The sequence below is a fragment of the Patagioenas fasciata genome, chromosome 4 (assembly GCF_037038585.1).
Source record: "Patagioenas fasciata isolate bPatFas1 chromosome 4, bPatFas1.hap1, whole genome shotgun sequence".
Classification (NCBI taxonomy): Eukaryota; Metazoa; Chordata; class Aves; order Columbiformes; family Columbidae; genus Patagioenas; species Patagioenas fasciata.
This window is the reverse complement of record NC_092523.1, coordinates 58,204,599-58,220,016: the sequence shown is the minus strand read 5'-3', so window position 1 is coordinate 58,220,016 and position 15,418 is coordinate 58,204,599. Positions and strand designations below refer to the sequence as shown.

The 15,418-nt window shown below is 44.9% G+C and overlaps 1 protein-coding gene across 3 annotated transcripts; it reads right to left on the bottom strand.

Moving 5' to 3' along the window:
• Nucleotides 1-252: 252 nt before the first annotated feature.
• Nucleotides 253-12,824, bottom strand: LOC139827830 (uncharacterized). Of its 3 annotated transcripts, XM_071807988.1 has the most exons (3): nucleotides 12,690-12,824; nucleotides 7,913-8,062; nucleotides 253-5,294 (listed from the first exon to the last, which is right to left on the bottom strand). In XM_071807988.1, exon 3 carries the CDS (start codon nucleotides 3,941-3,943, stop codon nucleotides 1,955-1,957), a length of 1,989 nt encoding a protein of 662 aa, XP_071664089.1. In that variant the 5' UTR covers nucleotides 3,944-5,294; nucleotides 7,913-8,062; nucleotides 12,690-12,824; the 3' UTR covers nucleotides 253-1,954. The 3 variants fall into 3 exon arrangements, with proteins under 3 accessions (XP_071664089.1, XP_071664087.1, XP_071664086.1); XM_071807986.1 differs by lacking the exon at nucleotides 12,690-12,824 and having other exon boundaries at nucleotides 253-7,078; nucleotides 7,913-8,251; XM_071807985.1 differs by lacking the exon at nucleotides 12,690-12,824 and having other exon boundaries at nucleotides 7,913-8,251.
• Nucleotides 12,825-15,418: the final 2,594 nt, after the last annotated feature.

Sequence of the window (15,418 nt, the reverse complement as noted above, 5' to 3'; positions counted from 1 at the left end):
TTCTTCCATAAAAGCAGCCAGTGTGCTGTCCAAGCCACTTTTTGGGGCTTACTACAGCTCTCTTGCCTTCATGAGCCAGCTGTGTTGCGATGTGGTGTTTGCTTTTGCAGGGTCTTTTCAATAAAAGGAAAATACTTTTTAATACAAGTTGGTGCAACAGAGATTGCAATGCGACTTATTTAACTGGCATGTATGTCACATTACACGACTGTCGCTTTATCCATGCGAGCCACGGAACCTGACACACCAATATGATGTTCACAGAGTTCGCTTTATTGTCGGACCGGGTTAGGTTGTAACTCGTGTTATACAATAACATGATAGGCTGCATGTACTGTCCACGGGCTCTGCACGCATGTGTCCGGCGATTGCTCACTCATTATTACCTTCTAATGGTGCTCCTTTAGTCTCTTTTGTCTCTGGCTTCACCTCTCAGCCAGGCTGGTGACAACCCCATCCCCCTGGGGCGGGGGGGGGCTCTGCCACTACATCTCCCCCTCTTTTATTTAATATTAACAATACGCCGTATCATGCTTTAAATACAGTGTGAAATACAGGGTAAGAACATTAAGGCTAATACAATTACAATTAACAAGAACAAACCTGTTTTCAATATTCCTTTTAACCAAACAAGGCATTCACCCCAAAAAACCCAATATCTTCTGTTATTTTCTTGTTCTGCAAATCTTCTGTCAAGTTCAAACAACACATACAATCAAACTCTTCATAACTGTGAACATGTCCAATAACAAAAAATTAATTGCTGCTCTGTTTTACAAAGTGGTATTCTCAACATTGGCTACATTCGTTGCTTAAAGTGATAACATGTCTGAGGTTAAGGGTTGTCATCACTGCAATCGGTTTCTTCTCTTGTTAGCTAGCCAAGGTCTCACCCACTTTGCTGGGATACATGAATTTTTGTGGTTACCTGTAGAAACACAAGCATATCCCCTTCCCCAGGTTATTAGTGACATAGGACCTTCCCATTGTTGTGTTGTCGGATTAAACACACTAACCTTAGGCACATTTTCGGAAAAATCTTTGACATTTTTGATATGGTGCATAACAACCGGTTCCATTTCAGTTTCACTTTTAGGATTAAGCCAGTTCAGCACATACAATGCCTTCATCAATACCTCTTCTGGGCTCACACCAATTCCCCCTTGTTTTTTCAAAACAGACAAAAGATTTTTTAATGCACGGTGTGCACGCTCAATAATTGCTTGGCCAGTAGAATTATAAGGGATTCCAAACAGGTGTTGTACCTTCCACTGGGTCAGGAAGGCTGCAAGTCTGTCAGAGTGGTATGCAGGACCATTATCTGTTTTGATTTGTGTAGGGACACCCATGACAGCAAAGGCTTGTAGTAAATGATGTTTTACTGCCTTTGCATTTGCTGAGGTCAAGGCTGTAGCCCACAGCAGTCTTGAACAGGTATCTATGGAGACATGAATGTACTTTTGTCTGCCAAATGGTGCAAATTCAGTAATATCAGTTTGCCATAACTGACCTGGCTGCAAGCCCCGAGGATTTACTCCCTTTTGTTGGAGAGGGACTATGCGGGCACAATCAGGACAAGCTGCAATAATGGCTCGAGCTTGTTCCTTTGTAATTGTAAACTGCTTTCAGAGTGCTGCTGAGGATTGATGAAAGAATTCGTGAGCTTGTCTGACTTGTTCAAAAGGGGATATATCTGCTACTGCCACAAGTTTGTCTATAATGCTGTTTCCCTCTACTAGACCACCTGGTATGTTAGTATGGCTTTTTATATGCATGATAAATACTGGTGCTGTCCTATAATCTAATACGTTCCACAAATCTAACAATGCTTCAAACAATAAGGAATTGGAAACTCGCTGCAAAAGTGCTCTATGTATTCTTTGTACAATTCCCACAACATAAAGAGAATCTGTTACCAGATTAACTGGAGAGTTATGCCATTTTTGCAATGCTGCTAAGCATATTGAGGGCAGTTTCTTTTAATATGTCCTGTCTGTTTGCAAGTAAAACATGCTAGGCCACAAGAAGAAGGGCTTCCACCTTTCATTGCAGGCTTACGTGCTGCAGCCAAGGCCGCAGCGTGGGCTTGAGCATGTATTTTTGCTTTTTCTACCTCCTGTTGCATAATTGGTACCTGTGTGCAAGCTTCCACCATCTCTGCTAAAGAAGCAGTTTTTCCCAAACCGGCTAATATCTGTTGGCATTGGGTGTTTGCATTCATCATAGCCAAATCTTTCCCCACAGCAGCTTTTGCCTCTGGAGTCACGTTAGGAGAGGCATCTATCACTTCTTTTAAACGATCCACAAATGTCATATATGGTTCCCCAGGATCCCACTCTATTGTAGAATAGGGTGGCACAGGGTTACCTCTATTTGGCAATTCTTTCACTGCCGCCAAGGCAAGCCCTTGCGTTTGCTGCAAAATCCTTGGATGAAGTGCTGCCTGAGTAGCACCATCCGCATATTGCCCACGACCCAGTAACTGGTCCATGCTAGCTAACCGCAACGGATCATCAGCTGGTAAACGAACATTTTCTAATACTGCCAATTCCACTTTCCCCTGCCACGTGTCCAAGAACAGCAAATACCCCGTTGGAGGAAGCAATAACTCTATCAATGCCCTAATATCTGTTTGAGTTAGTACTTGCCCCTTGAAAAATGAATTGATTAGCTGCATCACATGCTTATTATCCATACCATATTGCATAACTGCACTTTGCAACTGCTTAACCGTTTTCCAATCAAAAGGCGACCACTGCCTTTGTCCTCTATTATCTATGTGCACTGGCATTGCTGTAATACTACCAGGTGACATGATCCCTTCAATAGTTGCATCTCTGATTACCCCTTGCCAACGTTGCCCTGCATTATAAGAATGATCTCGAGGAATATCTCTACCCTGATGCACAGGGGCAGCACCCAAATTATCATTATTATCACTGCTATACAATTCCCTTGTGTTTCCCTGTGGATCAGTAAGTCGACGCATATTTGCAAACCGATCTACTAACCCAGTCTCCAGCCCTTTTCCATATCGCACTCTCAAATATTCATCTGCTTCTCTTACAGACCACATCCCATCTTCAACACATTGTCTAGCCCATTTTTGTATTTGCTCCCTTTTGATACGGAGCTCCTCGGGAGCGAGGTCTAATTCCACCCCCTCCCTTTCCTGTTTTCCCCGTTTTTCACATTCCCTGCCAATTGCCTCCAGCCCGTCCTTAATTGCATCTGACGCCTTTTTATATGCTATTAACCGCGAAGTTTTACTGTTACCGCCATCTAGTCGTTTCATAGCTTCTAGAACTTCTTGCATCTGGCTCTCCTGCCGTCTCAGTAAGTCCTTCAGGCTCTGCACGTGGCTCTCCTCCTGGAAGTCAGGGCGATTCTGCGATGCTCCGTCCTGGTGTTCCATCGGGTCCTCCGGCAAAGGCACGTCGGCTGGATTAACTTGTCCTGGCTTGTTGAAACTTGCCGGTTGCTGCCATTCGTCGTCGGAGCCAGGCAATGGCTCAACGGGCGCAGAGGGTAGAATTTGCTCTCCGCCCCAGAACTCCAGATCTGACACGGGACATACCAGCGGTGTTGATTCTTCGGAGTTCTCGGAGGATGGGCAGCTCGCAGCGGGCGGCTCCGAGGGGACGGCACACAGCTCCGGCTCCTCTGAGACTTCCTGCATTAGCTGCCTGACCTCCCGCCAGGGTCCGGCGAGATCGCAAGCCTCGCGGCTCCCCCTTGTAACCGCTTCCCATAGTTCGGTCCCTATGTCCTCCCATGTACCGGGAGAAAAAAATTCGTCCGTCGAACGGACACAGCCCTTACGCTGGGCGAATAGTGAAAGGCGCTCCACCGCGTCTTTTTCCAAAATTCTTCCTGTTCTTCCAGCCAGCTGCAGAATACTTCTTACTGTTATTTTTTCTTCCACAGATGCCGTGTTTCCCATGCCACCTGCTTCCCCGTAGGCCTACTTTCCGCTATGATTGAGCGCCGGGCTGGTGTCGCCCCCAGGTGGCATCCTCGCGTCTTCACTTCCGGCGATCTTGCTTCGATAGGAAGTATCACGTCGGGGTCACCAAAGTGTTGCTTTATCCATGCGAGCCACGGAACCTGACACACCAATGTGATGTTCACAGAGTTCGCTTTATTGTCGGACCGGGCTAGCTTTATAGCAAAGCTGCCCTGTCCACGCGCCTTACAACAATGTGATTGGTTGTAACTCGTGTTATACAATAACATGATAGGCTGCATGTACTGTCCACGCGCTCTGCACGCATGTGTCCGGCGATTGCTCACTCATTATTACCTTCTAATGGTGCTCCTTTAGTCTCTTTTGTCTCTGGCTTCACCTCTCAGCCAGGCTGGTGACAACCCCATCCCCCTGGGGCGGGGGGGGGGCTCTGCCACTACACACGACTTATTTCTGTACCAGAGTCCAAGGTTGTATTTAATGCACCTTTTGGATTCTTGCTGGGAATAAGGAAGGGACACGAGCAGATACATGTCTTAGAAGAACTGCTGTTTTCAGAGCCAGTCCCAATGACTAGCAACAAGATATGAAAGTATTTTTGTCAGTGTCATTTGCAAAAATATTGCATTTCCAACAGAGCAGGTGACGACTCCCCTGTACGGACAAGGGCACAAAGGAGGAGAGCTCTGTGCAGACACAGACTGTTGCCCTTCTGATGACCGAGAGAAAAGGCATTAAAATAACTTTGCAGCCCATCTGCCATCTCACCCCCAGCTTTTGCTATAGCCCGGGGTGTGTACAAGCTGCAAATAATCAGATACACTTTCATGTAGCCTTTTGGTAGTTTTCTGCTTTCTTCCTTGTCAAGGCACTTTTGTCTTCAAACAGTCTTCACATAAGATACTTCCAATAAACTGGAATGTTGATTGCAGTGCATTTCAAGAGGTGGGCAGTGAGCTGGTGTTGTCCAAAGGCCTGAAGCAGTGCAGGAGCAGTGCAGTGCAGGCTGTGGCAGTGCTTTGCCCTCAGACCACAGATAAACCTGGCAGGCTCATTTTGCTGAAGTGCCAGTGACTGGACCAGCCTTCACACTAGCCAGGGAGCGCTTGCTGAATGGGAAGAGGGGCACATGATGAAAAGCTGACTTGATGCCACCATGGTCCTGGATTTGTAATTCTGTGCCCGGTTCTATGAAAGACACCAATTCTTAAGAGCAAGGTGCAAGGATGTCCCCTAACTGCAACATCCCAAACAAACCTGCTCTCCTTTAACACCCAAGAAGAGACACACTGTGAGAACCAAAAGGCAACATCTTCATCCATCAAGCCTGTAAATAAAGCCAAATGGGTAAGTTACCTGAAAAACTCTCCAGCGATCTAGACATTCCAGATAAACACCTCCACAGCACAAAAGACAGGTTTTCTTGATGTTGGACAATTAAATCTCTATCAAGCTATAAATCAAAACACCAGCTTACATTTCATTATTATAAAATGTTGCTGGAGGTTATGTTTCCCTTATTTTTCCTCTCTACAGTTTACTAGGATTGAGTCTTTCTGGAATATGCTCTCTTACATTTGTCAGAGAGCAAGTCAGAAATTGAATTCAGGTATAATCTTGGAAATAATATTGCGAACATTTGTTGAAGCTGCTTGTACATTCATTGGTTGGATATTATATTCACTTGAATCTGTTCATGTTATTATATAGGTGTATGCACAGAGACAAAACTATCAGATGTGTTACAGCTACTCATTGCATTTGTTTTCAAAGCATCTGAAGCTGTTAGCATCCTGTCAGCTGAATTGTCCACTTGTAACTGACACCCCCGCCCCCAATTTATACATGTTGGGAAAGTGCCCAACAAGGAGCTAGGCCATCTGCAACAGGTGTCTCCTGGCTTGATTTCTTACTGTCATAGACTGAGGTCTGTGAAATTCAACTTTGCAGCACTACAGAGTTACTTAAGTCCATTATCTTGGCCATTGAGACAAACAAATTAAATTTGCTGCTGGTGCATATTGTGTTATCCTAGGCACTGTGCCTTTCTTTTATTCAAGCCTTACAACATCAAAGCGCTCCCTGAAAGAAGATGGTATCATACTGTCTGCATTAAGTGATATTTTACCGTTCAGGTCACACTGAAGTCCTGTTAATTTTCATCTCCCCTATGTTGTTTCTAGTTGGATGGTTTAGACATTCCAGTAAGAAATAGGTATCATATTTTGAATGGCTTTGTCAAATATTTTGATTGTAGTTTACGCAAAGGTCAAGTCTTCCTACATGGCCAACAAATGATAAACAACATTTCATAATGTGCCATTTAAAATCAGTTAGTTAAGAAAGAGACAGTCTAACACTACTGCTTTTCCAAAGGCTTACACAGTAACACCCTGAATTCAGGACCGCTGTGACTGCTGTGACAAGTGAAGGCCTCAGACAGCGCAGAGGCCAAGTACAAAGAGACAAGAGGCACCCGTGAAGGAGAGGAGGTATAAATCTTGCAGAAACAGTAGACAGTAGAGTCAAGAATTAGAGAGTCATTCTTCATTGTTGTTTTCATCCATACTTATTGTCGTATGTGCAACTCTCTTCAAAACTGACTTCTGATTTACCACCTACTTGGTCTTGAAAATATTCAAATAGTATTATTCCTAAATATCATCCTATTTAGTTAATCCTGCTCAGGTGAATAGATGCAAGTAGAGTAAGCATAGCATGACATTTAACACTGTAACCATGGCATCTCCACTCCTTGAAGGAAGCTAAATTCAAATATTATCTCTTTCCTCTCTCTGTATTCCGTTGCTCTGAAGACTAAACAGGCCTTTTCCATCAAATGCTGACAATATCGTTCCTTTCTTCGTGCTGAAGAGATTAGGTGAAAAGGCAGAAGCAGGATTAATTTACTGCTGAGGTAAGGGGATGGAATCCTGTTGATTTCAGCAGAGTTGTGCTCTCTTGCTTCAGTGAGGGATTTGGATGTGAAGCTGAAAACACGTTTTTGAAGAAGAAACTGATCTTTCTGAAAATGGTGAAGTGTGTCCGTAGAAAAGTAACTAACTGCATGGGGTGTGATGATTTGGCCTAGCCACCAGCAAATCCTTCAAGCTGCAAAACATTTTCATTAATTTATTTGCCCATAAACCATCATTGTTACTACCACAATTACTGTAGCACATAAGAGACCTGGAAGACCAGTGTTTAAGGCACTGCACAGAAGGCTGCTTGAAGTAAGTCCCAAGCTAATGCCTGCTCGCTGTCATCTGTCAAGATGAGAGCAGCTCCTTTTTGTCTGTTTTTTCCAGGTGACACTAAGCCTTTCTAACAGCAGAGGGTTGCCTGCCTGGCCATGGCTGGAGAGGGACAGTTTTTTGTCAGTGGTTACTAGGGAAGGATCAGCATAAAAGCTGGTGCTCCAGTCTGTCTGTGCTGGCCACCCAAACAGAGGGCAGCCATACACATTGGAGCACTCCTGTAATCCTCCTCAGTTCTTCAAGAAAACTGACAGTGGCAAGAAAGGTACCCCCACATTTCCACAAAACCTTCATATTACCTATGCACAACACTGACAACACACAGAGTTACAGGAGATGCAGCAGCGAGCTGGCTGCTCTGCCTTATGCTACTTGTGGACCAGTACCTCCTCTTGGCAGGCAGCCCAGGAGCTAGTCCAGCCTCTGCTGCCACCATGCTGAACTCACCAGCTGCTCCTGTGGTCACCCTCACCACACTCCCACTGAAGCCGGGAAGTCCTCCTGCCCCCACTTTGCAAATGAGAAGCAGAGATAAAGTCATGACTACAAAGTGAAGCGAGGACTCAGACACAGGCTTGAGTCTTCTTGCTGCAAGAGCTTTAAATTAATGTTTCATACCTCTGATATTCTATAAAAAGAGCTCATAATTGCAACTGAACTGATGAAATAACCAGTTTATGCATCTTACCTCTATCAGTAGAAGGCGCAATTCACCAGAAATATTCTCTCAGCGGCAGACCCAGTTCTGGTTGTTCTCACCATCCTTACTCCAGCTGTTTGTCCTTACCATCCACATTGTCTCCCAGGGATAATCATCCAGTTCATGCAATAAACTGATCTGATTTTTAAAATAACCAAAAATGGCAGAAGATGTCAGCAGCAGATATCTGCAAGTATAGAATCACAGCAACTACACTGTACCCCAGATTCCTTGTAGCTGTAATGGGCCCATTCAGAGGCCAAGGAGGCAAAGATCACACACTGAATGCAGCTGTGTGTTGCTTACACACGGTGTTTCTATGCAGTGCTCTCATGCCAAAACCAAACAAAGATTACATGCTGCTGAAGCTTTGTTCAGTGCTGGACGTGATTTTGAGCACGTCATCTTCCTGTGGACGCACTGCAGTCCGTGCTAAGTCAACATGATGTTTCTCTGAAGTTTCCATATGCTTTGGGCTAGACTTCGTAAGCTGACAGGTTCACTTGCAAATATAAGATTTCATTAAATCATGTACATTACAAAATGATGCTACAAGACTTGTGCTTTTTTGGTTTTTTTTTTTGCAAACATGTATTTTAACTTCAATATCACCTCAGTTTTTGTCTTACAGAAGAGGCACGGATTTATAATGCTGAATGCCAATTATCCTTTTCTTCCTATTTGCTGTTAGGACGAAGTAGCAACCCCTTCCATAGTAGCAGGCAGTGGTTGTATTAACAGCAACTAAGCAAAAATAAGTACAGCATCAATGGGAAATAAAAATAGCTATTAGGTACAATAATGCCACAGAGTGGGTAATGCACAAGCAGATTTCTGCATGATTTCTACCTTCTGAAATTTCTGCTGATTTCTACCTTCAAAACCACAAATACAGAGAAAAAGTAGCAAACACTGTCAAACAGCACACTCTCTTTTTCTGTGTAAGTTCTGGAAAAGGTGTTCTCTTGAGAATTACAGAAAGAAAAGCATGGCTAAGCAAGAAGATACTCCTACTGATATGCAGAGCAGGCTTACGTAAAGAAATACAAGTATCAGAATATTCTTACTCCTTAAGGATGCTTGTCAGGGATTACTGCACTTCCTCACCCTATTTTCCAAGTTGCCCAAAAAAGACCCCCACAGCCAGCTCTGAAGGACAACAGATGTGGCCTATTTCAGACTAATAGTGCTGTGACTCAGAGACATGGGCACTGGCAATCCCTCTTCTTCCCTCTTGAATACCTGCTCCAATTTTAGCTCTGGCACAGAAGCCAAAGAAACTGCCTGTCTCTCAAAACAACACCCTGGTTAATTCATTTTGGAGCCTATCCATAGGACTTGGCATTTCTCACCACACACAGAAGCCCAGACGTCCTGGGTGCCAGGGCAGAGCGAAAGAACTCACCGTACTCAGCACTGTACGTGCTGAGGGCACAGTGGGCAGCTATCATGTACTACACGAGGTCTGTCTCAGAACAGTTTTAGAGAGAAGCCTCACACAGAGGCTTTGCAGCATGGTAACAAAGGCACCAGGTGTGAAAGCACCAGGAAAAATGATTCTTACTCCTCCTTACTCTGTGGCAGCAGTAACAAGCTCTGCCTTGCCAGCTAGAAGCAGAGAGAAGCGTGCCTGGAAAGACACCAGCACTGCCAGGACATCCGAATAGGCTCTCACAAGGCTGATGACAAACCCCAGGCAAATGCCCTGCGTTAGGATCACTGTTAAACACATTTCCCCTGAGCAGCATTTGTTTTCTTTAAAATACTCAGGTCAGCTTCGCTAAAGCTGCCTTAAATCCCAGTTGTCCATAGCAAATAGGGAAGGCAATTCGAATCAGAATAAATAAATAATGGTAAAGATTTGCAGGAGGAAAGAAGACAGGCTTCTTTATATTAATGACACCTCCTGGATTCTCTACCATTAACCCTGCTAATGGCTTTGTGTTCCTGTTGATCATAAACACTGAATACGGGATTGAAGGCTAAATTATCTGACGCCCTAAACACTTGAGATAAAGGACAAAAACAAACAAAAAAACCCACGAGCGGTGCTTAGTTAAGAGCTCTTCTTGATTTCTCTTTAAAAGGGAATTGCAAGTCACTAGCATTTTCTTGGGGTGGAAGGATAAATGAATAAGAAATGAATAAGAAATGAAAAAGCCCGTTCCTTGCAGTCGCTGGCTGAGAGAGGAGCCAATAGTGCGGGGGGCCAGCTCCTCCACCCATCAGGGCGCCTATGGGAGCTCACCGCCGAGAGGTGTGTCCTTGCAGGGCTGGGGAAAGGCTGGCGGGCGGCGAGCTTTCCTCCGCGCTCGGGAGCGGCTGGGCAGCACGGAACTGCGCATGAGCTGACAGTGTTCTAAACGAGTGTCTTTAATATTGCAAAGCTGATCCAAACCCAGCATGGTACTTAATAGCACGCGTCGATCTCTAATGAAGGGTGGTTGCTAAGGAAACCACTTGAAAACCTCCTCTAAATGTTTGCCACGTATTCAAAAGCCAGGATAACTTCTTGCTGTTAAATTACAAGAGCTCTTCAAAGGTCATTAGGAATATTCTTTAATCGTTCAGTTAGAAATACACTTGTAGTTCCTCTCAGCAGACAGAGGACTGAATTCAGACCAGGGACATTATCTTTGTTTAACTGAAGTCACGCCACTGAAACTATATCAGCTGTGCTACTGTGCAGCCATTCCAGAGATCAGATTTTTCAACTACATATTTCAATACAAAGTTACCATGACTGACATCACAATGTTTTAAAGTATCACAACGTCTAACTTACAATACTTCACAATAGCTCAAGTTCAAGGACAAATTCAATTTGTACAACTAAAATGCTATAAATGAAGAATGCCAAAGGTACAATGTGAAGGGGTAGGAATGTTCTGTTCTAACTCGCTTATTTCTGCATTTAAACAGGGCACAAACAGCTCAGGAAAAATCTTTTTCTGTTTCCAAATAAACTGCTCAAACACTCAAATACCATTTAAAGTTCCAGGATCAACAAAACAACTCCTTTTTTCCCCTTTTTTTAATGTGTATTTGGTCTGGCTGGGATGGACTTAACTTTCCCCACACGAGTCCTCATTGTGCTGTGCATTGTATTGTATTTGTAGCTAGAGCTGTGCTGAAAACACGAGCGTTCTGGCCAGGGCTGAGCAGTGCCAGCACAGCATCAAGGCTGTCCCTCCAGCTCCCTCCTCCCCCAAAAGCTAGAAAGCTGGAGGTGGGCAAGATGTTGGGAGGGGACAAGGTGGGGACAGCTTATCCAAACTGATGAAAGAGCTATTCCATACCATATGATGTGCTCGGCAATAAAAGCTAAGAGAAAGGGGGTTGGGGAGGGGGCACAACCACTATGGGTACTGAGGCCCTATATCTGAGAAAGTAGCTGGACATCACTTGCTGATATGAAGTAGGGAATACATTTTTTTTTCCTTTGCTTCCATGCGTGGTCTTTGCTTTTCCTTGTTAAACTGCCTTTATCTTGGCCCACAAGTTTTTCATCTTATTTTCTCTCCCTGCGTCACTGCAGAGGGGGAGTGATAGAGCAGCTTGGTGGGTACTTGGCATCCAGCCAGGGTCAACTCATCACACATGGGATCACTAAGTACAGGAATCTGACTTTCTTTTTAATGACTACAGCTAATCCTCTAGGCATGCTTCTGGTCTGACCTTCCCAGAAAGCATAGTGTTTAGATACAGTTTATTTTCCATCTGTACTGGGACAGAAACAAGCCACATCATCTGAACTGAGAGGAACCCTGTGGCAACAGATGTGCAGCTGACTCCCATCTTTCCCACGAATGAGAACTGGTTTAGAGCCAGGAGTTTGATCTGGGCACTCCTGTGCATCTGCTCAAGTTGCACCATAACTTTCCTGTTTCAGAATGTCTTCTCTTTCTGTGTAAGTCATGAGTCCCAAATGAGACAGAACCTTGTTGAGTACGATAAACAGAGGAAACAAGACTATAATATCCTAAAGTCTAAGCACACAAGGGATGTCACATCACCTGTCAAAGTGTAGAGCATGAGTTTGAGAATTAGACATTACAGTGCCAAAAATAACACAGTTACACTTTTCTAGTTCTTGTTTCTAATCAGAACGCTTACTAGCTTTCTTAGTCATGTTTGGATATTAACACTATTATTATTTGCGCAAAGGCAATGCCTGGTAAGAGTGCCACAAAGCACATTTCACTGGAAGAAGGAAGCTGCTTGTCACCCACACCCTGAGGACTGTGTGCAGTCTTTGTCAACAAGGAGGAACGTGGCTGATCCGCCAGGGCAGGCCAGTTTGGGATAAGGGGGGTGGCGAGGCAGGTGGGGACCTCACTGACAGCCCCACAGCACCCAAACAAGGAGAGCCAGGCTAGCTGGTGACATCAACAAGGGTCAGCCACAGTCCAAGGACCACCAAGCCTGACAACAGACAACACGGGTTTAAGGTCAAGCCATGAAGTTACATCAGCCACGGAAGGACAGGATCAGTGGAGGTGCACAGCCAGGCACGGGCATATTTACAGCACAGTTCGGGCAAAGAGTGATGGGCAAGGGCCTGAGCTTAGATTTGGCTCTCAAACCAAGGGACAGAGATCCCAAATAAAGCTTCCTGCAGCTCCTTTGCCAGCACTGAGGTCTGTGCCAGGGCTGGTTGTGAGCATGGGCAGCCAAAGCCCCTGGCAGGGGCAGAGCTTGAGGAGTTTCTCAGCACAGTTAGGGTCTGACAGCAGCTGTGCATCCCCTTCCCACATTAGCTCACCTGGTTTTGAAGGGCTTCCTTTGAGAAGTGCCATGAAGAATGATAGAGTTGCCAATTAATTGGAGGTCAGTGTTAAGGTAGCTACTTCCTTTCACCACAGCCATGGAATGATTTCTGGTCTCTTCTGATCTGCTAGCAAACCTAGAGAGTACAGAAGGATAATTAACTAGGAGTGTACCACAGGGAATGATTCTTCACTTAGGAGCATAGAAAGCATGGTGAAAAGAGTTGTTCTTCCACTTGTAATGTCAGGCATTGCAGAGCACATTGTGCTGGTGAGAAAATAACGGTGTTCAGAATCGGTTTGCTCTGCATTTCTAGCTTGATGTGAGATCTAATACACAGAAATTACAATGGACACTTATTTACCAGCCACCCAAGAATCACAGCCGCTGTATGTTCAGTCACAGCGCTGGGTGGGACAGCATGCTAGCACACTGGCAACCAAACTCCCCCTGCCCTCAGTAGTTTGGTTTGTTTCCCAGTCACATGAGACAGTCAGTCAAGTTTTTAGAATCTAAAGATGGAAGCATGCAGGAAAGAAGGATGAGTAAAAAAGGAAAGAGAGATTGCAGGAGAGAAAATCACAGAAAACTGTATGTAAATTGTGAAGGAAAATGAGAACAAAATAAAGCAGAATAAGTGGTGGGGGAGAGGGAAAAGTCAGGAATATGATGGAGAAGAAAAACCAGAGGCAGTAAGACAAAAAAGAGTGAGAAAATACTGCAGGAGCAGAAATTCCTTGTTAGGAGACATGAAATCTAGAAAACTTCACTCATCCTTTAGGAAAAAAAAAAAATGGAAGGGGAAAGTCCAAAGTAACTGTTGGCAGTCAAAAACAAATGCTACATATTACAAGTTCTGGCCTCTTCTGGTCCTGAGTCTTTTTGCCTCCTGTCCTCTGAGTGCTGTCAGAGGCCACTGAAAGTACCAAGTGCTGTGCTGTAGCCTATTGCCCCCTGTCCCCACCTATTCCCCTATGGATCCTTGCCATTGTGCCCTGGCCTCAGCTTCAGGCCTGCTGCCTTCTCACAAAGCTCTTCTTCTGCCTGCTGCCCCTTCCGCCGCCTCCCATGTAACTTCCAAAATCTTGTAAATATTAAGAGTAGTTCCACTGCACACAAAGGGTCAGTGTGAAAGATTTATCATTTCCATGCTGGCTTTCACTGCAAAGGATCAAGGGCAGAAATTGTCTCTCAGCACTCGTGTCTAATATCATGTAAGTCCCCAACGTTTCTGTGAAGTGGCACCTGCTGGTACCACTCTGTAACTAGCAATACCTATTTTACAGGGTAACATCCTGTTTTCATTCTCAATAAATCACTGTGCTAGTTTGAGTACACTTCTGTATGGGTCACTGCTGCTCAGGAGAACTGCTGCTCTGTGCCTGATGCCAGAACTGGTTTCCACAGAGTGTTCTTTCTCCTTTGTCTCACTGAGGACAAACTGGAACCAGTGAACAACATGCAGCAACAGATGACAGTGCTGCTATTCCCAAAAGACTCACAATTGGATTCTAAATGCTGAGTGGGACACACCACACATCTGGAAACCAGAACAATCTGGTAGGTGCTGCCATCCTTATTTAGCCCCTTCCACAAGCAGACCAGTACAGTGAGAGCTGTTTCCTTGCTACTTTTCTGTTGCTGGGAAGCCAGAAGCTGACAGATTTTGCAGTCAAGGCACGTGGTGTAGCAGCCACTAGGACTGCTTAGCTGTCCCCTACATAATACAGATGTCATCTTGTGTTCTTGATGTCAGCTTTGCTCAGAATACAATAAATATGACATTGCAGTAGGTGATAAAGGACATGACAAATGATAAATGACATAATAAATGACAAATGGCAGCTTTGACATATTAAGGATGCCATTTAAAAGTAGCACTAGATGTAGATACACAGGTCCAAGTTTTTAAGAATCTGTACTAATAGCCAGACCTACAAAGAATCTGGTTTCCTGAAATACTGGTTCTTTGTGAGGTCCATAGTTAAGAAATTGAAAGCAGTCAGTCTGTAAACCTACAGGTCCAGTATCACATTTAAAAGAGCCATTTATAAGGCATTGTCAGAGTCAATCACAAAGAAAAGTTAGAGGAGATAATGCCCTTGAAATAAACACACCCCCCACAAACCTACCTTACCTCACAAATGTCTGGGATAAACTGGGTAGCGACCTTCTTAGGCTCCTACAGAAACTACATCAGCTCATATTTTTCTCTCCAGATTTCTGTCTTCAAGTCCTTGTCTCCAGCGGGCAGTGTGAGGTCAATGGGAAGGTGTTTCAAAGGCTTTTGCAACTGAGAGTCATTGGATTTGCAAAGTTGTGTCAAAGATCAAAGACTGTCTCAGTAGCACAATGCCACGCAAATGATCTCTTTAAACTGCCATTCGGACACGGGTCAAATGAGAAGGCAGCAGGAGTGTGTGTTTTTCTCATAGTGACAGGCGCCTTGGAGCAGCACACTCGACTGTATTTTAACTGTACCGCCATATTTTTCCTTAACAACACAAACATTTTTGCCCCAAACCCTCTTGAACAGCCCATGTGCAGCGGCTGCAGAACACAGCCTGCATGCCCTTGCAGCCGGGCTTCCCACCTGCCCGGGAGCGGCTTGGCGGGGTGCGGGCAGCCGCAGAGCGCAAACAGGGGGCTGTGAGGGGACACGGCCGGGACAGCGCGGCGGGCCCGACACCTTCGCCTCGGCCAGGGCCATACCAGTCTCCCACT